The 23,475-nt window shown below is 47.1% G+C and overlaps 2 protein-coding genes across 4 annotated transcripts; one reads left to right on the top strand and one right to left on the bottom strand.

Moving 5' to 3' along the window:
• Positions 1–247: 247 nt before the first annotated feature.
• GGA3 (golgi associated, gamma adaptin ear containing, ARF binding protein 3) lies at positions 248–19,482 on the bottom strand. 2 transcript variants are annotated; one of them, XM_053994794.1, is made up of 17 exons: positions 19,398–19,482; positions 13,957–14,041; positions 13,472–13,547; positions 12,906–13,004; positions 11,987–12,110; positions 11,109–11,212; positions 10,493–10,573; positions 9,409–9,546; positions 8,346–8,427; positions 7,770–7,886; positions 6,588–6,857; positions 5,944–6,011; positions 5,241–5,560; positions 4,506–4,771; positions 4,153–4,322; positions 3,706–3,816; positions 248–2,505 (listed from the first exon to the last, which is right to left on the bottom strand). In XM_053994794.1, exons 1-17 carry the CDS (start codon positions 19,435–19,437, stop codon positions 2,395–2,397), a joined length of 2,262 nt encoding a protein of 753 aa, XP_053850769.1. In that variant the 5' UTR covers positions 19,438–19,482; the 3' UTR covers positions 248–2,394. The 2 variants fall into 2 exon arrangements, with proteins under 2 accessions (XP_053850769.1, XP_053850770.1); XM_053994795.1 differs by lacking the exon at positions 19,398–19,482 and adding an exon at positions 15,655–15,743.
• On the top strand, positions 19,436–23,374 carry MRPS7 (mitochondrial ribosomal protein S7). Of its 2 annotated transcripts, XM_053994808.1 has the most exons (6): positions 19,436–19,494; positions 19,588–19,614; positions 20,159–20,350; positions 20,651–20,714; positions 21,609–21,776; positions 22,646–23,374. In XM_053994808.1, the coding sequence occupies exons 1-6, from the start codon at positions 19,436–19,438 to the stop codon at positions 22,865–22,867; spliced, it is 732 nt and encodes a 243-aa protein (XP_053850783.1). In that variant the 3' UTR covers positions 22,868–23,374. The 2 variants fall into 2 exon arrangements, with proteins under 2 accessions (XP_053850783.1, XP_053850782.1); XM_053994807.1 differs by lacking the exon at positions 19,436–19,494 and having other exon boundaries at positions 19,550–19,614.
• Positions 23,375–23,475: the final 101 nt, after the last annotated feature.

Below are 23,475 nucleotides of genomic sequence, written 5' to 3'. Positions count from 1 at the left end.
TTGGTCTGGCAGCCCTCCCCTGGTGAAGTGAGCCTCACTACAGCTTTTCCTTGGATTTTATGTTTTCTTTGCCTTTAACACCCAGAAGTGAAATGAAGGCCACCTCTTAAACCAGCAGGGTTTTTGAAATGGCAACCTCTCTATTTTTGCTTAGAAGTTCTTGAGTCGATAGTTTGAGTCTGAGGCTTTCCAGAAGCAGCACCGCACTGCAGAAGCCATCACAAGAAAGGGCCAGCACGGAGCCAGGTAGGGAAAATTATTTATTCAACATGCAGCAGCACAAACGCATTGGAGATGTATGTACAGGTAGGACTGCTAGGAATGAAGCAGGAACCTCACCCTACAGACAAGGAACATTCATAGTTTAATTTCCAAAGCAGCAGGACCGTGGTGCATGTCCATGTCTGGGTGGCTGCTGCTGTTCACAGAAAGCACCTGTGCTCTCCCTTCCTCCAAGTCACAGTGAGATCCACGTGCAGGGAAGCGGTGACCCTGCTCCTCAGGACACACCAACCAGGCACTGCCCCCATGCCTACTATGTCTAAAGTGCTGGCAAGAACATGTCTGAGGCAGAAAGAATTCTCTCCTTGTCCATTATCTCCCAGTCCATCAATTTAAAACAGCTTTCTTTAGGATGCAAACAACCCATCCCTCTCCCCTGCCTTCTACATCAGGGAGCTGACAAGGCTGAGATCTCCACAGGCTTCAGACCAGGACAAGTTTGGATTCCACCTTCAGGGGCTCCTGCAGCTGACTGGTGCCTCTGATGAGGGCCTCAGGCTTGTGAATCCCATTTTTCATTTCTAGTGATTTTTACTCTGCAGCACAGTAAAGAAAATTCAACTATGAATAACTGCAAGCTCTGTTTGCAGCAATGGTTTTACAGCCACCATTCATTCCAACATCATGTTCTCCTGTGGAGTTTTCCTACATGAGGCAGGAGCCTCTATACTGCTTTTCTCTGTGCTGCTCCCACTCCATGTTTGAGAAGAGCTGTTGCTTGACAGCCCTGCTGGAAATGCAGAGCTGAGTGTCCAATGACTGAGCAAGCACCGCTCTGTGCTCATGTCAATGGGTGTTAAAAACCCCCATTAATTTACAACCGTCTGTCTCAGAGCTCACTGAGGCACTGCTTGAGACTGGAAACTGAGAAGAAAGAAAGGGCCACTGGAACCAAGTTTTGGTGATTTAAACCTTATTTCTAGGAGGTTGTAGCTAAGGGATCAGCTCTTCTGTTAGCACTGATGTCCAGCAAAACTCTTTTCCCCTTTGTAGAGACAATTGCACTTTGCCACTTAATACAGGGAACAAAGAAAATGAGGCATTAACCCAACACATGCCCCATCACAGCTCAGGGGAGCCTCTTCCTTTCTCTGCCTGCTTGTTCTGTTTTAATACTCTATGGCTCTATTATTTACATCCTCTAAGTCATTGTACTCAGCTCAATAAAACACAGTATTTGACTATACCAGCAACACTGCCTGCATGAGGGGACGTGAGGCATCTCTCCTTATCCCTGGATTCAGTCACTCGCCCTGACTAGTGATTGTAAAGATAATTCTGTGCTCCAGGTGCTGTCCTCCAATACTGACCAATACCCTCCAGCCCTCTTTCCTCCTCACTATGCATTTCTCTTTTCCCCACACTATGGAATGCAATGAAGGCAAAAAAAAAAATAACCAGTGTAACCATTTGCAGACAAAACTCAGCACCAGCTGCCCCAAAATGGATGACTCAGGGCGGCAGCCAGCAGCGTAAAATAAATATAACAAGTAAAGATACAGCAGTATGGCACACACGGAGTGAGGGGCTGCTTACACAGGCCCTTGGGAATGAAGCAGGAGAGGGGGAAGGGAGCTAAGTGCTATTTCAGTGTAAAAAAGGAAGCATTCCCTCATGGAGCAGCATTATTGCTCAGCATGCTCACGGGCCCGTGTGGCACAAGGAGGTCACAGTCCCAAGGAGGGCTCTGTCAGGGCTCTGCGCTGAGCTCGTGGCATCATCACCCCACAGCCTGTCGGGATCTCTGGACAGCAGTGCAGGAAAAGCCAATTAAATTCCCTTCTGCTGACAGGTCTTCCCTCAAAATACAATAACTTCAAGTTTAATAGAGTGGAAGATAGAACCAGATTCACCCAGAGGTCAAAGTAAAAGCAGCCAGCACCGCCTGTCACTGGCTGCCTCTCAGTTCATACTTGGCATAAGTGTTCCAGGGCCCCTTCAAATGTGGGGCACAACATTCTGGACTAAAGCTACAAGCAGAGTGGTCAGGACATGTAAACAAAGCTGAACATCACCAGTGGATAGCATGTGTGTCCCTCCCCACGGCACATCTGTTCCAGTCCTGTGGGATCCTGCCCTGGTCCTGTCAGAGTCTCTGGCAGTGTCCTAAGGTCATAGATTCCCCCACTGCTCTACTGGGGGGAACTGATCCACTTCGCCCACTTCTGTGCTGGGCTGATCTCCCAGGGTGAAGGTCAGTCTGTACCTCAGCCTCACCTTCTCCTGCAGGAAAGACAAAACCCAAAAGCAATGTGAGAACAGTCCCAGCTCAACAGCCCTGAATAAAACACTGTTACAGCTCTACAGAGAGCACAAGAATTCTGTTGTACAGAGCAGGGGCAGGAGGGCTCAGGTTAAGTTCATTGAGTTCAGCTATTTACAAACCTGAGTTATTCGCCTTACACTTTTTATACCAAAAAACTTTTACTGCTTAGCATGGAGCAGAACAAGAAAAGCAGAAACGACCTGTGAGCATAGACTGCACAGACGTGGCCAGTTGCTCAGCTGGTCTCCAGAGAGCCTAAAGACTGCTGCTGGAAAAGTTCCAAAAATTAAATTCCTTGTCATGTGGAGGAAAATAAAACAGTTCCTGCTCTGAAAAATGCCTTGCAATACAGTAAGCATGAGATGGAAGCAGCCCTTCAATGACAGCACCTTCACGTACCCACAAAATTTTTTAGACATCCACTAAACCCATCTGACATTCATTCTTTTATCTCAGAGATTTCAGCTGATACTTGAAGGGCACTTTCATTGTAATTCTCAAGTATAAACATCTAAATTGGTCAAACAATTAGAAAGTCCTTCAGCTTTGCACTTTCAGAGCTGGCTGACTGGATAAGTGACTACAGCAAGGAAAAACAGCTTCTCAGATGCTCCTAGCATCATCAGCAGAAAGGGAAGTGTCAATCCTGTCGCATCCCTTGTCACAGGTACTTCCTCAGAGAATGATGGAACAAAGAAGATCTGACATTTGTCTTCTGGTTCACCAAAAGTACTGCTACAGCACCAGTTAATTTAACATTGATCTAATTATCAGCAAAGCCAGGCACGTTCAGTGCACAGGAGAGTCAAACTCCTGATTCAGCTTTGCTACCCTTTAAAACTGAGCCTGACATGATCCTTGCCCTTTGGCTGGAAGAAGTATGCTGCCCCTTCTCATACCTCTCGTGCCAAAGACTGTTGGGAAGAGCCTTGTCTAGCCCTGAACTGAAACACCAACAATCCATAGTAACCACTTCTGGAGGGCACATTAGAATCACAGAAAATTAAGTTTGGAAAAAACCTCCAAGATAATCAAGTCCAAACTTTTAGGAATAAACACCTGTAGTTGCTCAAATGTTTGGTCCCACCCCTCCACAGAGTTCAGTTGATATCAAACGTGCCTGAAGAGGGCAGGATAAATCCCACTGTCCCTCTCACCTTTGCAGGATTTGCCAGAAGCATGACCTGGGTGATGGCAGCTGGTGGCTGGATGGGATTGAACGGAGACAGCTCAGTGCCAGAGGGTGGCTGTAGCTTCACCTTCATGGACTGCAAATGAAATAGAGAGCAGAACCTCAGGGATGATCTCCTGCCTTGGGGACAATGAAGGATGCATGCACCGGCTGGGGGGACAACAGCACATATCCAAATGGAAGAGAATCAACCCACAAGTGAGAATGAGGGAACAAGAGCCAGCCCAGCCTGCAAAACACAATAGGAACAGGCAGATCTTGACTTATCCTATTCAGTGTTTTTTGCCTCTGACAAGAACCTTTGTGTTCTGGAAAGAGCACAGCCTATGGAGAGGTCAGACCAGGCTGTCCCAAGTCCTCAAGTCCACAGCCAGGCCTCCCTGGCTGCAGTCTCTGTCCCGTGTGTCCCTACCTTGGGCACGGCCGCCTGCAGCACGATGTTCCTCACAGGCAGCGGTGCCGTGTTCAGCATGGACACCACCACGACCAGCACATCCGAGCGGCCCGGCGGGCACTCCCTGGCAAAGTGCAACAGGATGCGGAACCCGTTCTTGTCGTAGGCTGTCACGGGCAGGGCACTGCCTGCCACAGGGAGAGAAGGGAGAGGATCCAGGTTCATGCTGCAGCAGATGGTCTGAGGCAGCATCAGGTAATCAGGATGTTCAGCTGGAGCCGCTCATCCCTTCTCTCTATTTCATGAGCTTTGACAAGAAGCCTTGCTTTTAAAAAATATCCAAAGCAAAGTGAAAAACCTGAAATACTTACTGGGTTTAATGGATTCCAAGGGAACATGGACATTGGCCAAAGAAATTTCAGGTGCTTTCATGGGACTGCCTTGCTGCTGGAATGATGCCGGCTGGAAGAGAGGACTTCCTGATCCAGCAGTGCAGCTGCTTGGGAAGGGAGCTGGAGGGGCCCTAGAGGCAATGGCCGGCAGCCCTGCAGGTGCTGCTAATGGGGCAGGGGCGACAGTGGTTGGCAAAGTAACCCCAGGGAACACTGAAGGTGTCGCCATGCCTTGGGTGGCACTCCTGCAAGACAGAAAAGTCATGGTGAATGGAGCTGGAAGTGAAGCAGGAATTTCACCAATACCCAGAGGTAACAGCTCATCACAAGGACAAAGCAGCAGCCTGGAGTCGGGCTGGAGTCTGTGACTCTGCATGGTCTCACATGAGGAGAACTACAAGGAGAGGGGTGGTGGTCAGGTTGGGGTCAGGAAGGAACTTCCCTCCTCTCTAAGTCAGGAAGCTGTACCTTAACAGCTAATTCCCCTTCACACCACACCTTTGGATCAGGCAACAGTACAGCTGTGTGCTCTGCCTGCCTCTCCCTCCCAGAGGTGGGAAACTCGTATCAGTTTGTAAACTAAAACCTCTAAGAAAAATCCCAATCCCACATTTCTACCAAACCAAGGAGTTGAAAGTCACCCTCAGAACCTGGCACTGCAGTGAGCTTGGCTTCTAACTGCAGACCCAAAGCAAAGTCAGGACTTTTGGTTACCCTCTGGCTTCTTCAAGGAGCTGTCCCAATGCATCCATCTTATGTGACGTATTGCTCCCCACAGAGCTGAAGTACCCAGGAGCAGCTGGAATAGTCTTAGGAGGCCCTGCAGGGGCAGCTGGCACAGCAGGAAATACAAAGGGTGCTGAGTTTGGTGCTGGGATGCTGGGAGCAGTCTGGGAGGCTGGGAAAGCAGAAGGCAGCGTGGCTGATGTCCCACATGTGGTCTGTGATGTGTGATGGAGAAGAGAGTTCCCTGCAGGGTTGCAAGCAACAGTCACCATCTTCGGATTAAAGAAATCCAGGTCCAACTGCTCATTCTGAAAGAGAGGACAGGCAGATGCTCTAACTCACTGCTGGCCCTGATGCAGAGATGGCACTGCCCTGTTACAGAGGGACAGAGGTTTACCACAAAAACTGCTGGGTGCTGGGTGACAAGCAGCAAAGTCTGCGGCCTAAGTCAGGGCTACATCTGATCTGTAATTTAAGCAAAGCAAGGACTAACATCATGGAGACAGATGAGACACTGAGAAAGCCAGGTTCAGGGATACCTACTGTTTAAACACAGCTATCCCAGATTTTAGGGCTAAGCCTTTGCCTGTGTGTGCGATCACATGCTTCTCCAAGGTGACAATGTGTCCTGAGACCTCCCACAATGTCAGTCTCACCCTCCCTTCCCTTCCCTGAGACTCCTCCTTTGTACCTCAAACATGCTCCACTGGTTGTTTTCCGAGGTCTCCTTCCCTACTGCAGGGGCTGGGTCATTCAGGCCTGAAGGGAAAAACAACAGGACGAGAAAATTAATTCAGTGTAATTCCTTGGCTGCTGTTGCAGTACTATCAAAACTTGATTCAGCTCTTCCAGAGCCAAGAACCTGATGAAACACTGAGATGGACTGCAAGTCTATGATGTGGAAGAGACTGACAGCACCAGCAGCCAACAGTCATGCCCTGCACACAGCTCTTCTAACCCATCCTGATTAGCATTGCCTTCTGCTGTTCACATCTGGGCTCCACAGACAGGCATCCTGCAGGCTCCTATGCACAGCCCCTCTGAGGTACCTTCTCCTTAGCACAACCTCACAATCAGGGCTTCATCTGTTCCAAACTGCAACCTGTACATGCAGCATGTCACAGCAGCCCCAGAGATCAGACTTCAATTACACTAAACAGTTACTTTCTTGCAGACAGCTCTGGGAAGAGATTTTAATACTGACTCACTGACCAGGGCTTATATTCAGAATGTTGCAAGGGAGTGTTCCCTGGAATCCTGGAACATGAAGAACACAGAAGCACCCTTCCTTACAATGGACTGAGCAGCCCTTGTGCAGGCCCCTCAGCATCTTACCCAAGCACAGGAGCTCCTCATCCAGCAAGGACAGGGAGTTGGTTGTGCTGCCCTGCTGAGTGGGTGCTGTTTCAACCTGGCCAGAGGAGCTGCTGCGCAGCGGCGCGAATGTCTGGGGAGGAGGAGGGAGGATGGGAATTTCAGCTGGACCAGGGGCTGTGCTGGGGGCTGGTGCCAGGCTGCTGGGTGGCATCGGAGGTGGCGGCGTGCTGGTGACATCCAGTCCAGCAAGGTCAATGAGGGTGTTGAGATTATTGGTGGAGTTACTCCCTGCAGCAGACAGAAGAAAAGCACTACTAGGAAAGAAGGGAAAAGGCTCAGAGCAAACTCATTGTGCGCAAGAAATTAGCAGAGAGATCCTCATCTGAGCATGGCTTATGGCTCTTTGTAACAGAGAAAGGACATTTGCTGTCTGGACTATGTAAATCAACACAGATACTTAAAAGAATGAAAACCTGCTGCAACCACTGCTCCTTCCCCAGTGCTTCACAATTCATGATCTCTTCAAAAATATTTTGAACTCAGATGAGGCTCTGGGAGATCCTAAAGCATTATAATAAACAGAGGTTACCAGAGAGCTGGAAAGCTGAAAGAAATCTATACCACCTCAATCTTCATATTTAGAACAGTCTTGTCCCAGTAAGATGCTGCCAGGCAGCAGCAAAAATGATTTGAGTCCCAAATGGTAATTCTGTCACACTTGTGTCCAGAGCTTTCAATGGTGAAGCTGAAGTGTGAAGTGGGCACTGAATTCACAAATGGAATTACTTGAAAACCAGGAAAAGGACCCCTGGTCCAGCTCCTACTCTTCAGCTCTTGTGTTTTTGATAAAATTATCTTCTTCGTATGCATTACCATCAAGAAACAGGACAAATGCGGGGAGGAAAATATATGAGAACTTCCAGCCAAACTGCTCACATGGAGATTTGCTACTGATGTCATCAAAGGTTTCAATAATATGGACTGAGCAATGGAGAATGCAAAGCTGCAGCACTGCTGCTCCTGTCCACTGGACAGGAATTGCTTATCCACTGCTCAGGAGCCTTCTTTTTCCCCTCTGCTTCACACACTGCTGGCCACAAAAAAACATCAAAAGCTACTTTAACAGAATAGGAAACATTGTTCAAAAGACTTAGAATTGCAGGATTCAAAAATTAAACAATTGTTTTCCCAGGAACTCACCTTCCACCACAGACATCCCAGGGAGATCCACTTCACCATTGATCACTTGCCCCTCTATTATTTTTTTATAGGAATTTATCACACGTGATAAATTGTCACTGGCCTGCAGAATATCCCCTACAAGAGAGATAAAAATTATCTCCAGGGCTTTAGTCACTTTGTTCCCACTAATGCTGAGAGTGCTCAGTTGTCAGCTAAATAATCAGCAAGAAAAAAAAGTGAATATTTGGCTATAAGCTCCTTCACTCTGCCTGTGCCACGTTTCTATAAGCAATACCCTGACCTTTTCTAGCTCCATGCACATTGCAGTACAAAGAAAAAAATGAGCCCAAGGCTGTTCCCCACAGCAACTCCCTTCCCCTCTCAAAGCAGCAGCTGTCCCCCATTACTGTTCCCATCCTCCTGAACCAACTTTACTATCCAGTCCTTGCCTGAACTGAAATTATAAGCACAAAGAGGGAAGGACTGTCCTTTATTAAAGCAACAGGAATCCACAGTGAGGAAATTATAGCTGAACCCTTACAAAGGCAAGGAACACAAAAGCAATTTAAAAAGGACAAGCGTAGCTTAGTTTACCCAAACTGCTGTCATTATCCTCTGTCTCACTGGCCAGCTTGAACAGTGTCCGTCTTTTGGTTTCACACCTTTCATAGAGCTCCTGAAAGACAGATTAGGACAGAGGGTTTCACCAGCCTGGAGCCACTGCCAGCAGCACCAGTCAGCACAAAAAGACCCACAGAACAGACCAGTTTCACTATGCTGACTGTGCCAGTGTGGCTGCACAGCCAGGATGGCCCTCTGTGCCCAGCTCACAATACTGAGCAGCGTTACATGAGCCTGGAGCAACACAACCTGCATTCCCAACACATTTCTCAGTCCTCCCTCACATCAGCACTTATGATCAAATTCTAATCCAAAAGAGATGTTCTTTCCTTGTAGAGCAGTCCCTAAAAGCCTGAAGAAGAACAGAATCATGCTTCGGCAATTAGGTTTCAATTGTGCTGCAACCATTACTGAGTCTGCAACCACACAACAGAAAGGTGGCAGTAACAAAATGGTTCACAGAAACAAATATGTTTCTTAAACATCTTACCACTCTTTAAAGACCTTATTGTTAAAAATAAGTGGGTTTGTTTTTTTAATAAGATAATGTGCAATTCTTAAAGGCTCTAGGCCTACCAAGTCATCCCTGATGGTTGTTTCGATTTTCACTTTGCTGATGTTCTCCTAACCCTGCAACACAAGCTAAAACTCTTCCTCTGAAGGGGAGGGACTATTTTCTGCCCCATTCAGCCTTTAGTTTATTCATCCACAATGCTGCAATGGACAGTTATTACCTGCAATCCATGTGTCCTTATAGGATCCAGAATTACAAACTGCAGCTTCTAGGTTCTGCCACGCTGCACCTTTGGAGAACAGCTGCACCTCACTTCAAGCATAGATGAAACGGAGCTACTCCCCACTCAGTCTTTTGGTGAAAGGCACTAAAAACATGGATATTTTTTTGCCTGCTGTTTGCTCCTGTTTCTCACAACTGCTCTCCATTTTACTGTACTGTTTGTAATTCTCTGCAAAACTCAAGTCTGTAAGAAAGGACTGACTCCAGAACTGCTGGGAAGAAGGAGCAGCTCAGACCCACCTTCATGAGCTCCCTGTCAGCCTCTGATGACTCTTCTTTGTTGTAATGAACCAGCATCTCATTGAGCAGCTTCACATTGTTGTTCACCTCCTCCAGCGTGTGCATGCGCTTTGTCACCTTCTGGATCCGAGCCTCATCCTTCAGTGTGGAAAGCACAGACAGAAAGGGTGAGTTTCCTTCTAAAAGCTCACAGTAACCCAACTACAGATATTATCTGCAAACGTGTCAAGTAATGGCTATTTAAGGTTAAGCCAGAAAAAAACAAACAGAACCTTTCTTTGTTCATGTGAAGCTTTGTTTATTTTATTGTGTTTTCACCACCATTCTGAAATTACAGGCAACCCCATATTTCCAAAAAGTCTCATTAGATAGACTTCAATATATAATTACACCACTAAAAAAGTTCCTAGAAGTTCCTTTCTGAACTTTTTTCACTTCTTCTTTTCAGAATATTTTTTTTTGTTCACTTGATGCTGCTTAACAAAAGAGATGTGTTTGAAGTAAAACATTTACTAGGAACAACAAGCATGCATTGGTGGAAAATGTCCACCCATCTCTGATTGGAGATTCCAACTGAAGACATAGGAGAATCTGCCCCGGGGACAAGAGGAGCTTGAATGAAATATCTTGGTAACCTATACAACCACTATGGTCCAGAAGGTATCCTTTGATTTGCCAGAATCCCAGTGAGTCATTTCCTGGACTCCAAAGTTTGGAATGATTGCCATGGATGGATGCAGCACAGCTCTACAAACAGGAAGGTGTTTCCATGAACTTGTTTGTGAGAAGACCCAGTACAGTGACTCAGTCCTCAGCACCCAGAAGTGGTACCATGATGCTCCTACCAAATCTTGATATGAAATCCCACCTTGAATGATGGGAATGTGGTTATTTACAACAAGAGACATTCAATTTCATCCCCATCATCCACCAGAGACACCAACTGTAGACATTTCTGTGACACAAACATCTCCTAGGTACAAGCTAGAAACCAAATCCTAAGCTCTCCACCATTTGAAGTCAAATTGCTTAAAACCTGGAAAGCAAATTGCTGACCTGAACCAATCCTACAGGAATTTCTTACCTCTTTTACCATGGATTTTATAAGTTTGTTGGCCTCTTGCAAATCATCTGGGTTTTTGCTTTTCAGCAGCTTGGCTAGAAGCTGAAAGACAAGAAAATTATAGTCAGGAAATAAATAAAGACCCTTGAACAAAGGAAAAGGAATCTATATTAACAATTCAGGGGAAAAGGGATACAGCCCAGTATTTCAAAGCTCACAGAGCTTCCATAGTTACAGGGAGTTCAGCAGGAGTCATTTAGAATTTATTATCTATGTGAGTTGCTGCATTCCTGCTTTTACACAGGACATATTCTATGACATCTCAGTAACTTCTGGCACTAGACAATTATTCCTCCCATACATTATTTTTTCTCCTGTGTGTGAAACATTCTCTGCTTTCCAGTACTTCAGAAGGATGGCACTTTAACATAAGTAACCCCATAATGGTAACACAGACAAAGACAAAGTCTTAAATGGAACGCTGGGTTAAGCAGGAGGACAAAGCAGTGAACCCTGCAAAAGTTTGGACCATCCCCCCCAGAATAAAAGCCACATTATTATACTTTGCTTCCTTATTCTAAATGTGCACTGAGTAATCACTTTTCATTAGTGATTTTGACACAAGCCTTCACTGTACCTTGGATTTCTCCTCATCATCAAACACTGGGTTCTTGGGACGAGGCGGTGGGGAAGGAATCAGTGTTCTGTCCGCAGGAATCACAGGATCAAACACGACAATCCCTGAAAGCAGAAAGGGATCCTGTGGGTCAGCACACACGCTCACACCAGGCAGGGCACACAGGGTCTCTCAGAGCCAACAAAAATCTGCCCCTGATGCTGCCACGCTGTTCCCGTGAACAATACATCCAAATCCCTAGGCTGGCTTTTACCTGAATGTTCTCCCAGCCCCACAACATGAGCTAAAACTCTCCCTCTGAAGGGGAGGAACCATATTCAGCCCCATTCAGCCTCTAGTTTATCCACCCACAGTGCTGCAAGGGACAGCTATGACTTGCAACCTGTGTGTCCTAATAAGACAGGATGGTTTCCAGAGCTTTCACGGAATCTATTTTTCTTGTGAAGCTACTGAGTTTTTTTTCATTGTGCTTACACAAGAAATGTGTGTCAGTTGAACTAAAGGAACAGCTGCAAAGCCATTTAGTTAAAAGAACACAAAAAGCTACTTGGAAGCCCTTATTTCACTTTAAATTAGACTTGTTCAAGTAATCTAATAGGGACTTCCACCAAAAATAAAAAAAAAAGAATTTTGAAAAGGCCCTTCAAACCAAAACAAAAGTATTTGCAAGGTATTCCACTAATTTAGTTAACAGAGCCAACCCAACCCTGCCCAAGGCATTTACGCATCATGAAAAGCTTTTCAGAGAATTTCTCCCTTGTTCTATCTCCCCTCAGAGCTTGCCTTGATCCCATTTAATTAGAAGCTGTATATTTTGTGACACTCTTGCTCAAAGCCCAGGCTGGAGAGAATGCATGAGTGAGCAGCTGACTCCCTACCTTGTCTCTTCAGCATGTAGTAGGCATCCTTGATTTTGGATTCCTCTGGCAATGCCACAGTCCAACTATACAGCAATTCAATCACTTTGGACTTCACCTTCTCTGAGACTCGGTCCCCCAGGTACTAAGTGTGGGAAAAAAGATCCAAATTCTTCATGTCCTTAATTCCTTTTTTAAAATAAAGCTCTGTAGAAGCTCAGTGAAATACATTCAAAGGTGTATGATCCAAGTTCCAAGACGGTCTAAGGTACATCTCATTAGGAGGAAAAGTTGCTCCTCTAATAGATTTGAAATAACAGTGAAGAGAAGCTTTGTGATTACCTTCAGCAAAAGAAAAAGCAGCTATTCTGCTGGCTCTGGGATTTTGCTATTTTAAAAATTACAGCAATACAGCGAACCACCCCCTCCTCTGTCTTATGCGAGAGAATTTGGGAATGCATTGCTGCATCTATCATGCCATAGGGAAGATTTTCAGCACATTAAACTCATCATGAATGTTGAGGGACTTAGCCTAGCACTCTTTCCACAGCAAGTCAGCAGAATGAGGACTAGAACTCCATGGGTCTGTTGTCAAACCTCTTGTTTTAACCTCTGCATCACATTTCTCTTCCACAATGACTGGAATTTCGTTTTTTAAATCAACATAGCCCAAGTTTTAGAAGCCCTTTAGAGTTATCTGAAGGATTAGAACAGCCCAGAGACTGTATAGTGATGGCAAGTTAGTACAACTTCCTGAGAAATTTAGTAAGGCATAAAAAAACCCCAAACAACAAGAGCTTATCTAACAAATGCTCTTGAATATAGACTAATAAGTGCAATGAGCCAAACAGAACACTGCAAATATTTCTGTATGGATGCTCTCTGTAGCTTACAGAGGTCAAACAAAAAGCAGCTCCAGCTGTAACGCTCAGGGACTAACCTTCGGAGACACAACTTTTATTAACTCGTTTAAAAAGCGAAACTTTCCAACTTCATTATGAAATCTTCTCCCACAATTCTTCATACAAGCTTCCAGCACCTGCATTCAAGGAACAGAAACAGGGGCTGAATGCAAAGGGAAAAACCCTACAATAACAGCGTGTTATTACTGTGTGCTTAGAGGGGAGGTAAAGGGCCCCTGTCAGAGACAATACTTGTCAGAGACAAGTATTCCTGCTCCATGCAGACATCTACCTCCCATCTTTAGAGATGATACATCAAGGCAGGCTGGTGTCCCACCCTCATCCAGTTGTATCTGGGTCTGTGTTATCTCAATAATTGGCCTCAACAGTAAAAACAAATCTTGCCTGAAGATAACAAAGATAACCCAGAGTTGTTTCTGGACACTTTAGGGATGGAACTGTGCTCCCTCTCACTCCCTCCCAGGGACCAGGGCACTCAGCCCCCAGCTTACCCCATGGACACACCCTGTGCCCCCTCTACTCCACCCAAGTGATGCAATAGGATACATGCGTGGATTTAAGAGGAGGGGTAAGGACTACCTACTGTCAAGGCTTGGACTGCCTCCCATTCCTGTGGTGACTGGATTTTATGAGCCAGGAGTCTCACAGCTATCTGTGGCCTGGAAGAGAACAGGTAAACACCATGGAGGATTTTAACACTTTCAAAAAATTCTGCTGTTTAAACAAAGTGTCTTGCAAGTAAAGATTTTAAAGATGTGAAGATGTGGGGTTATCAGTGATAACCCCATTTTACAGACTAGAAAATGGAATAATTTTGGCCAGATGAGAACCCTGGAGCTGCTGAACCTGAAATGAGAAGCAGATTCAGAATTCCCAGTTTCCCAGTGCTCAGTCTGGATTAGCCACGCTGCCTTTCACAGGAGAGGCAGCATGTTCTCTCTGTCGTAGCCAGCTCTTCCTTGTGATATCAGCATATATAAAATAAAATGCAAATGTTTGATAATGGAATTTCACACTTTAAACTGTGAACATTGTTTTATTAAGTCTAGAGCAGTTTGGGACACCCACCCTTCAAGTTCCTTGTTGATCTGGTCACAGAATCCGATGATGTATTCCCAGTCTTCCTGCCTGTTGGATGGGTTGGTGGCTTTATCTTTGGCAAGAGAAAGAGAACATATTACCAATCAAGAGAATAAACAGTATAAAAGGTCACACATTTCCTAGAGAAAAGCATCTGACATCCATTGCCAGCTCTAAAAAATGAGAAGAAGTTCACACGTGGTATGTCTGTTCAGGGAAAAGGGTGTGTCCAAGTTGAGACATCCAAATATCCAGTAAGAACCACTGCTTTCCAAAGAAAACAGGTGGCCAAATCTCAAGTGTTTAGAGACAGGCTATTCCCATATCTTAAATGAGAGCACAGAATAAAATATTTCAGCTCAGAGTTTCCTCTGCCTGAAATGCTGTCTCTATCTATTTGGCTGTAACAATAAACTCTTTAAAGGTTAAACCCTCACACTTTCTACATATGAAATTATTTTTGTATTCCCTGGGAATTTTGCAGAAGCAAGAGCTGGAACATCAGATGTTTAATAACAGTAATTTAGCATTAGCACTTGCTTTTGGAGTGCCAGCTGATTTGATTGATGCCTTAGCATTTCTCTTGGGATTTATGAACTGAAATTTATTATTATACATTGAGTTCTTCTTTCAAGTAATAAACACTGCAGCCTGCACCTGATGAGGAACTCAAATCCTACATGCTGAAGCACCTGATGAGGAACTCAAATCCTACATGCTGAAGCTAAGAGATCAATGCTTTACTGGCAGGGCTATTTCAGGCTCCTGAAGGATCCTCCCTTAAGCAGCAGGACCTCACTGACTGTACTGATTGCAGAGTAGTGAGGCTATAAGCACCTCTTTGGTTATGAATGCATATTCTCCATGTATTTTACTTAACCCTGATGCAGCAATGAATTTACAGGAGATCAGATTCCTGCTTTAACCTAATCTTCCAGCCAAGATGACCAGACATAATGTTTTTTCTTTCTTGTATGGGAAGAAACAATGCACTGTACCTGTCCCTATATATCTAAGGGCTGCCTTTAAGAAACCTTCCTAAAATTTTAATATAATGTAAAGAGGTTTAGGAAATTAACTATCTGACTGCTTAGTCAGATAGTATAGAGCAGAAGATGAAGAGCAGGAAAAAACCCAGCACATACCCCTGCACTTTCATCTCAGAGGGAAGCATAACAAAACAAACACATGCTGCACTACCAAGTGTCATTTTTTATCATCATTAAAACATATTCTTTTACCTTTCCAGAGACACAAACAGCTGTCAGGCATCTACTCCAAACACTCCCTTTCCCAGTGCACCTCAGCCCTCCTACTGTGCCCATCCTGCAAGGTTTGCTCAGGTTTTCCTCCTCACTGAATGGTACTTGTAAAGCAAGTAAGTTTTCCCATGGATTGCATGGTAAAATATTCCACTGGTAAATCTCTGTGCCCACTGCTGACCTTCACGGGACCCTAGATGAGCAGAAGACAGCAGCGAGGGAGGAATAACTGCAAAAAAACCATCCTGTAGAACTCGCTGAGCTACCAGGCTGGTCTTAAAATTCAAGAGATTCAAGGGAAGCTCAGTTTAAAAGACAACTTCTGCACAGCCAAACAACTGTTCCAAACATGTGGCACCTAAACCTTATTACCACATTTCCAACTGATGAACACCCTGGAAGCATCATGAAACCATGGACTTACAACAATCTAAAGCCTCTTCATGCAAGTCAAACAGCACTGTGGTGGTTTGGTGCTCCAAAGCACCTCTTGTGCTCAGCAGGCCCAGAAGAAAAACACTCAGCTCCTGCCTGGAATTAAAGGAATTTACTCAATAAATGCAGGAGGAGCACAAACAGACACGGACACACAACCAACTGGACTCTATTGGCTGCACATCCTGAAATTATGAAAATGATGCGATACAAACAGGAAAATGTAACCAAGTTTCCCATGTTCAAAGGGTTAATTTTAAAGCTGCTCCAAATATCTCCAAAAACTTTTTGCAATGACACTGGATTATTTCATGCTCTCAGACTCATCTAAGTTTTTTCTGCAAAAGCTCTCACACGAAGACAGTGAAGTCTCAGAAGGAGAGAGTGACTGCCAAAGGGAAATGTTGTTCCACATGAAGAAATTTTCTATTTCCAACATCCATAAAACCTCCATATGAAACCTTGGTTCATAAAAGTTAATGAGCTTGATCACAAGTCCTGCCCTGGCTCTGGGGGTTGATGTGTTTGCATGACAGAACACAACAGGGTGTATGGATAGCTGTCCCCAGTCTCAGCACAGCCACATGAACTCCGCATCCCAGCAGAGTGGAATCACTTCACTTCACCTTTCCAGCCCTACAGGAAGCTGTGTCACTTCTATCAAGTTGTTACTTACAATCCTCTCTATTTTTATGCAGAATGCTTAAAATGTTGGCAAGGAGCTTGTCTGTGCTGCTTTATAAATATGTTTCAACCCTTATGTGAAAAGACTCAGTCCAGGATGAAGAGTTGGTGCTCTGGAATATCAAGTCCTTGGCTTTTCTGTTGAAACTGCCAACCAAGGCCCATTTGGTACCAGTTATTTGCTTCCAGAGACACTTGTCCACCTGGTCCCCTACTGAAAATCCCATTTCACAGTGGCAACCACATGAATCTAAACTAGCAATCTGGGGATTGAAGTCTTGGCACTGCCCCAGTCCTGCCACCACTCCTGCCTCAGTTTTCAGCTTTATTTTAATGTGCTCAGGACAAACAAAGCTGATTCACACCCACTCTGAGTATCAGAGCCACTCAGCCCTCAGGTGCTCTGCCAGACTGAAATGCTAACGAGGCAACATTCAGATTAATACTTAGATATGAAACAGAAGTGTTTGTTTTCTCTAGAGAGAAAGATACTGGAAAGCAGAGAACCACAGAGCAGCTGGAATGAAGAGAACCACAGACCATTAACTGGCTGTTAACGAATGCTCCTGGGTTCACTTCTCTACTGAAATGAGCCAAAAGCCACCCCAACAAAGAGTTTCCCCAGGTCAGGCTTAGCCTGTGATTCCCAGCCCAGGCATGTCCAGTCTAACAGTCAGACTCTGCAGTCCTGGGCAGAAAAGAATGCTGAACCAGACAAACAAAGGAAAAAAATAAATTAAGACAGTTATAATATTTTATCCATTTACATCTGTTCCACAGTGGAGCACTGCCTTAGCCTGACATGAGCGGGATACAAGAAGCTTCCTTTTGGATGCAGCAGAAAAAGCAGCATTTGAGTAAAAGGCTCCAGTTGTGTTTGTACAATTGACATTCTCTCCTAACCTTCTTCTGTTTCAGCTCAGAGCAGAAGCAGAGCCTGCCTGCCAGGAGGGGACAGGAAGGATCACCTTCTCTCATTCCAGCTGCCTGGAATGAGGCAGGACATGCAGATGCCCGATCATCCCAGGCTGAGGCGCAGATCTTGCTGCAGCAGCAGGACACGAGGATGATGTTACTTCATGGGTCTGTGACTCCACCTGATGCCAGAGGCAGGGCAGCAGGAAGCTGCACACCACCGCAGGAAAAAAAAAAAAAAAAAAGGAACATTTTCAGTAAGAAATTCTCCATCTTCCCGTGGCTGGGAAGTTGGCTGTGCTGCTGAGCCGTTCCCTCAGGAAGGGTACAGCATGGCACACCCTCAAGGTTGGCATCAGCAGCGGCTTTGTCATGATTACAGAAAAAACCCCTCGGGAGGGCCGGTGAAAGCCGGGAGCTGCAGCAGCTCTGCCTGCCCGGCCTCACGACTCCGCCGGTAATTCCCAGACACAGAAGGCTCCGCGCTCCCTGCGATGGGAGGGGCGGTACAGCCACACCAGCAGCGATCCTTGTAGCAGTGACCTGGCATAAAAGCATCCTCCTAAATCTGACAGCAGCACTCAAGCCTTGAAAAATGTGTGTCCCTCTGCAATCAGGCTCGCTGCAATGCTTCTCACAGTGAGTAAGGCCTTTGCAACTCTTCCCTGTAGCCGCTTGGCCAAGGACACATCATCTCTCCTTTAACTTCCTCAATTAAAAAATATCCCCACAAAGTAAGCAGTCAGGAAGCATTCCAGGCTATACAACCCAAAATATTCTTCCTACTAGAGACATTTTCACACACAAAATGAACTGGGTGAGTCAGCTCTCATCAGAGAAAGATTGCGAGGAAGGGATGTGGGTGTTCCTTCTTGTGTCTCACTGGCTACAACAAAAGATATTGACTAATTGTGGGAGTTCAGAGGAGGAGCAAAAATGGTAAGGGACAGAAGGGATTGAGCTAAAATGAGAACAGATGAAAACGTCTTTCAGCCAGCATCTCGTATCATGACAGCATGTACATGTTTGAATTTGATATAAAAATACCAAGAAAGAAGGAGAATTATCTAATCTTGTTTATGGAAGGATAGCTCCAAGGGTAACAGGTTTTGCACTCTGAGGTATTTGGGGTAATGACCATCTTCTGCTGTTTGCCCAGTGCCTGACTACTTGGAACTTCACTTGCTGCCATAATTAAACAAATAACTATTAAAAAAAAGAGAAGAAAATCTTGGCAACAGGCTATGATGTGCAGCATGGCCTCCCAGGGACAGCAGCAGGAGCTCCTGTGTGTAGAATATACAAAAAACAATTACAGTTATGACTGCTTCATTCAGGAATCACATCCCCGTGTTCTGTACAGCCAGAGCCCAAATGACATGGGCAGCACGGACAGACACACAGGCAGGGGACACTCAGCAGGGGCTGGGCATCAACAAACAACGGGGGTTTGTCCCCTCTAACCTTTAAGGTACAACCCTGACAAAGGGTTTTGATATTCCAGCTTGTACAGAATGGATGTCCACGACTACCCTGAAACTGCAGCCAGGCATAAAGCAGGATTTGTCTGCTTGAAAATCACAGTTGTGTAACACGTTAATACAATTAATTTATCTTGGAACCCCCACAATTCCGAACCTCACGAACAGCACTCAGGCTGTATACTCGACAGGCCACAAGGCAAGAGACGGGAGGGACAGACACGAACCATGATTCTTTATGGACAAGAAAAAGCAGCAGCCTCGCAGGTGCTGAGCAAGGCGAGCTGCAGACCTGCCCGGTGCCCACATCTCCCACGGCGAGCTGGTACCGGCCCCCACCCGCTGCCGCGCCCCGCACCAAGCTGACCGCCGGGAGGGGAGGCCCCGACTCTTCCCCCGGGACGGCGCATCCCCGGGGTGCTGAGACCCCGTGCCCGGTGTGCCGAAACTCCCCCATGCCCGGGAGGCTGTGCCAAAACGTCCCCAAGGCGCTGGCACCCCCCGGCCTCCCCGGGACGGCCCCGGGGCTCCCGCCCGGCTGAGAGGGGTGGCGGGGTCGGGCGAGCGGAGACTGCAGGGAGGCGCTGGGAAGGGGCTGAGGGGCCGGGAGTCAGAGGGGGCCGGGCAGTGCCCCCACGCCCGCGGTACTCACTCAGCCACGACTCCAGGCTCTCCCCCTCAGCCTCCGCCATGTTGCCGGAGCGACCCGGGGCCCCGCCCCGCCCGCGCGAGAGCCGCGCGAGGGGCGGGGCCTGTGTTGACCCCGCCCCGTCCGCCGTGGCCCCACCCCGCGCGGCGGCGCGCGCAGGGAAGATGGCGGCGCCCAGTGCGGCGGGGCTGGCCCGGCGGCTGCGGGCGTGGCTGCCCCGGTGAGCGGGGAGAGGGGCCGGGGGGGGCTCCCCAGGGGCTGCTGCGCATCGCAGGAACACGGGCAGCACGGGAGGAGGCCCGGGGGCGGCTCGCCGGGAACACACGAGGAGTGCGGGGAGGGTGTCCGCCGCACTGGGAGTACGCGGACGGGCCGCCTGCCTGTTTTTGCCGGGCTCCCATAGGCATAGAACTATCAGGGTTGGAAGGTTGGACCTTTAAGGTCATCCAGTGCGACCGTGCACGAAGCACTGCCATTCTAATCCCTAAACCACATCACCCAGCGCCAGTCCAGACGCCTCTTGAACAGCTCCAGGGATGGTGACTGCACCGGCCCCCTGCGCAGCCGCTTCCAATGCCTGGCCACAGGAACAGTGAAAAAAGGCATAGACTCCGCTTTGAGCTGCTCGCCCCAGTGCCACGTGATGCCTCTCACATCTAGCATTCCTTCTGAGGCGTGTTCACGTCTGCCCACATCTGTCTGCATCCCTGTCACGACACAGCACGTGCACTGGGTTGCAGCCCCGCTTCTCTCGTTCCTTGCAGGATAATGCCGGTGAGATGGAGCCGCTACAACCCCAGCTACCTGGAGCCAGAAGCAAAAAAGGAATCGTATCAGAAACCCTTAGAGGAGCTGACTGAGGAGGAAAGGGAACACATGGAGCTTAAAGCTGTTCGACCCATCAAAGCTGCTCCTCCCAGTCTCTCCAGTTCCGTGTTCAGCGACCCCATGATCAGGTCAGAGAAAGCAGCAGCTCCTCCTTTCTCCAAAAATGCCTGGGAGCTGTGCTGCCCTCCTCTACTTTCACCTGCTGGCTTCACATTGCCTTTTGTTACAGCACAATCCCTATATTCTGGGTAAATCTTTTCCCATCAACGAATCCATTGTTCTGCAGTGATTAGAGATAATTACAGCAGATCGGGCAGCACCCACACTTAACCATGGAAACAACACAAAGGGATGGGGGTGGGGGGCTTATTTCTGTGGGTGATAAAACCAGAATTCATATCAGATCCTGTCTGACTTTGTGTTTACAGCAAATTCACCAATATGATGATGAAGAGTGGAAATAAAGTGCTGGCCAGAAGCCTCATGTCTCAGGTAAGAACTCAGGTTTCTTTTCACTATTAAAACTGGACAAAATAGAAGGCTGGGATGTCAAACCCACTGAAATTGGGAATTGGAACGGGTGGTCCATCTCTGTGGTCCTGATGTGTTTCACTCTGCCGTATGTTGCTTGCAGCATGATTCCTCTGATAAACCCTGATTTGCTTGATAAAATGTACATTGTCCCAGCCTCATTAGCTCACAGACCAGCAGGTGACAGCTTAGTGGAGAACTTTCTCTTTCCATCCTTCAGTATGCCTGTGTTCTTTTGTACTGTGTGAAGACAGAGAATACCCTTAAAAAGCATGATTTTCTCTAAAGATCTTTGCAGCTCTCTGTCGTGCCTTACCCTCTGTATAACTTGCCCTTGACGTCCCACAGATGTGTCATCTACATGACACAGCTTTGAGCCTGTTCTGACCCACAGCAATTGGTATTAACTGGTGTTCCCATCTGGTCTCTTCCACCTTTGAACTCCCTTGAAATGGAAACACATTTTGCCCAAATGTTCCAAATTAACTGCTGATGCCTTCTTACAGAAAAGCACACAGGCTCTGGGCTCTGGAGTCCAGGCTTTGCAGGGGAGGGTGCTCAGTGCACAGAGCCCTATTCCTGGCTCCACTTTGTCCCTGCCCTTCCCTGGCTTCTGACCCAGGTTTGTGCTGCTCATCCCCCTCACCCGAGATGCAATGACTGATAAAAGAGACTGAAGAGCTGGAAGAGGGTGAAGTAAAGCTTGAGTTAAAGAATTCCCAATGGGTCTTTTGCCTCTGGGGCTGGTGGACCAGCTGCTCAGGTGAAAATGGGATGCCTGTAAAAGTGATGTAACCTCATAGAGTGGGAGAATCCATCTGCCCTGTATGTCTTCTTTCTTGCCTTTCTTCCAAGACTCTGGAAGCCATTAAAAGGAAGCAGCTGGAGAAGTACCACAAAGCTCCAGAAAATGAGAAGGAGACAATTGAATGCAACCCCTACATCATTTTCCACCAGGCTCTCAAGAACTGTCAACCCATCATTGGGCTCAGCAACATCACCAAAGGAGGCAAAACCTACCAGGTGAAAGGGGGGCTAGGAGCACATCTGGTTGGGAGACAATTAGCTAGGGAGGCAAATGAACTGGTTTCCACCCCATCAGCTCAAGATTATCTCTCCTTGAAAAGAGCCACTTTGCAATCTGGAATAAAACAGCACCTAGAAACTGTCCAAAATCAGGATCCCCACCTCTGAGTATTGTGCTTCCCCTGTCACAGAATCACTAAGGTTGGAAAAGACTTCTAAGGTCAATCAAGTGCAACCATTAATCAGCAGCAGTCTCTGGTTCTCTGACTAGATGTGAGGAGAAATACACAGCAAGTATTTTCCAAAGAGACAGAGATGAGCAGCAAAAGAATTGTTAGTCTTTGGACTACCAGTCCCGTCTGTTCCACTGCACTATGTTGCTTGGGGAGAGGTCCCAAAGCCCTGGGGCGGGTCAGCATGGCAAAATGGGTCACCTAGATCCAGTGGGATATTTAAAACATGAGCCGAATCTGTCTCTGAGTACAGGCTCTGCAACCCTTGGGGCCTGAAGGAGAGGTGAGACGTGGAGGCATTTGGAATGAGATAATCTTTAAGGTCCCTTCCAACCCAATCCGTGCTGTGATTCTGTGACTTCTCTGTATTCAGTGCAGAGATGGGGTGACCATCTCCCATCTCCGCTAACTCAAACCAGCCTGGACCCAGCTCCCAAACAGGCCAGAATTTCCATTTTGGTAGCAGTGGCCAGTTCCTACGGACAGAGCAGGAGAACTGGCAGGGCTCAGCTGTTGGGAGCGGGTCTGGCTGCAGAAAGCAGCACAATGAACACCTGCAGGTGCAGCTGCTGCTGTGTGGCTGCTGGGGAGGAGCAGGTTGATGATAACTGCCGTGGTTTAACCCTTTCCCAGGTGCCCGTCCCACTGACGGACAATCGCAAGCGCTTCCTGGCCATGAAGTGGTTGATCACCGAGTGCAGGGAGAACAAGCACCGCCGGACACTGATGCCAGAAAAGCTCTCCCAGGAGCTGCTCCTGGCCTTCAACAATGAGGGGCCTGTCATCAAGAAAAAACACATCCTGCACAAGATGGCAGAGGCCAACCGGGCGTACGCCCACTTCCGCTGGTGGTAGGGACCCTGCCTGGGACACGCTGCCACGGCCTGGAGAGCAGAGCCCCAGGGCTGCCAGCCTGGGAGAGGGAAAGGTGGAATATCCCTTGCAGGCAGCTTCTGTTCTAACCCAGGGAAAGCTCACATGATCGCCATGAGGTTTTTTTTCTTTGTGCTTGTTCGGATGGGGGAAAGGGGAATCTGAGTTACCAGCCTCAGCAGGGCTGCTCCAGTTAATTCATAATCACTTCCCTGTGAAGACAAGCCTTACATGTTTTTCTTACAGTAATGCTAAACAAAACCATCTTTCACTTACCTGTTTCCTGAGGATCTGAAAGTCTCTTTGCTCCTCAAATCAGCAATGTTTTTGGCTGCAGAGCTGGATCCTCTTCCACAGGGATTAGTACAACAGGGAATAAAAAGCCCCTTTTGATTTTTGGTTTTGGCCATCAGCAACATGGTCTGCACAGGTTTGATGGGAATGTTGACAAAATAAAACCAGTTTTATGGGAAATGTTTCCCCATTCCAGACCTTTGTCTCTGTTGCCCCAGGTACCCTGGTTGTGTACCCTGAGGCCCTAGACTGGAGCAGACACTGGCTTATCTCAGCCTTAGGGCTTCAGTCAGGAG

The sequence above is a fragment of the Vidua macroura genome, chromosome 19, assembly GCF_024509145.1.
Source record: "Vidua macroura isolate BioBank_ID:100142 chromosome 19, ASM2450914v1, whole genome shotgun sequence".
Lineage (NCBI taxonomy): Eukaryota > Metazoa > Chordata > Aves > Passeriformes > Viduidae > Vidua > Vidua macroura.
The sequence above is the reverse complement of the archived record's forward strand: the minus strand, read 5'-3'. Positions and strand labels throughout refer to the sequence as shown.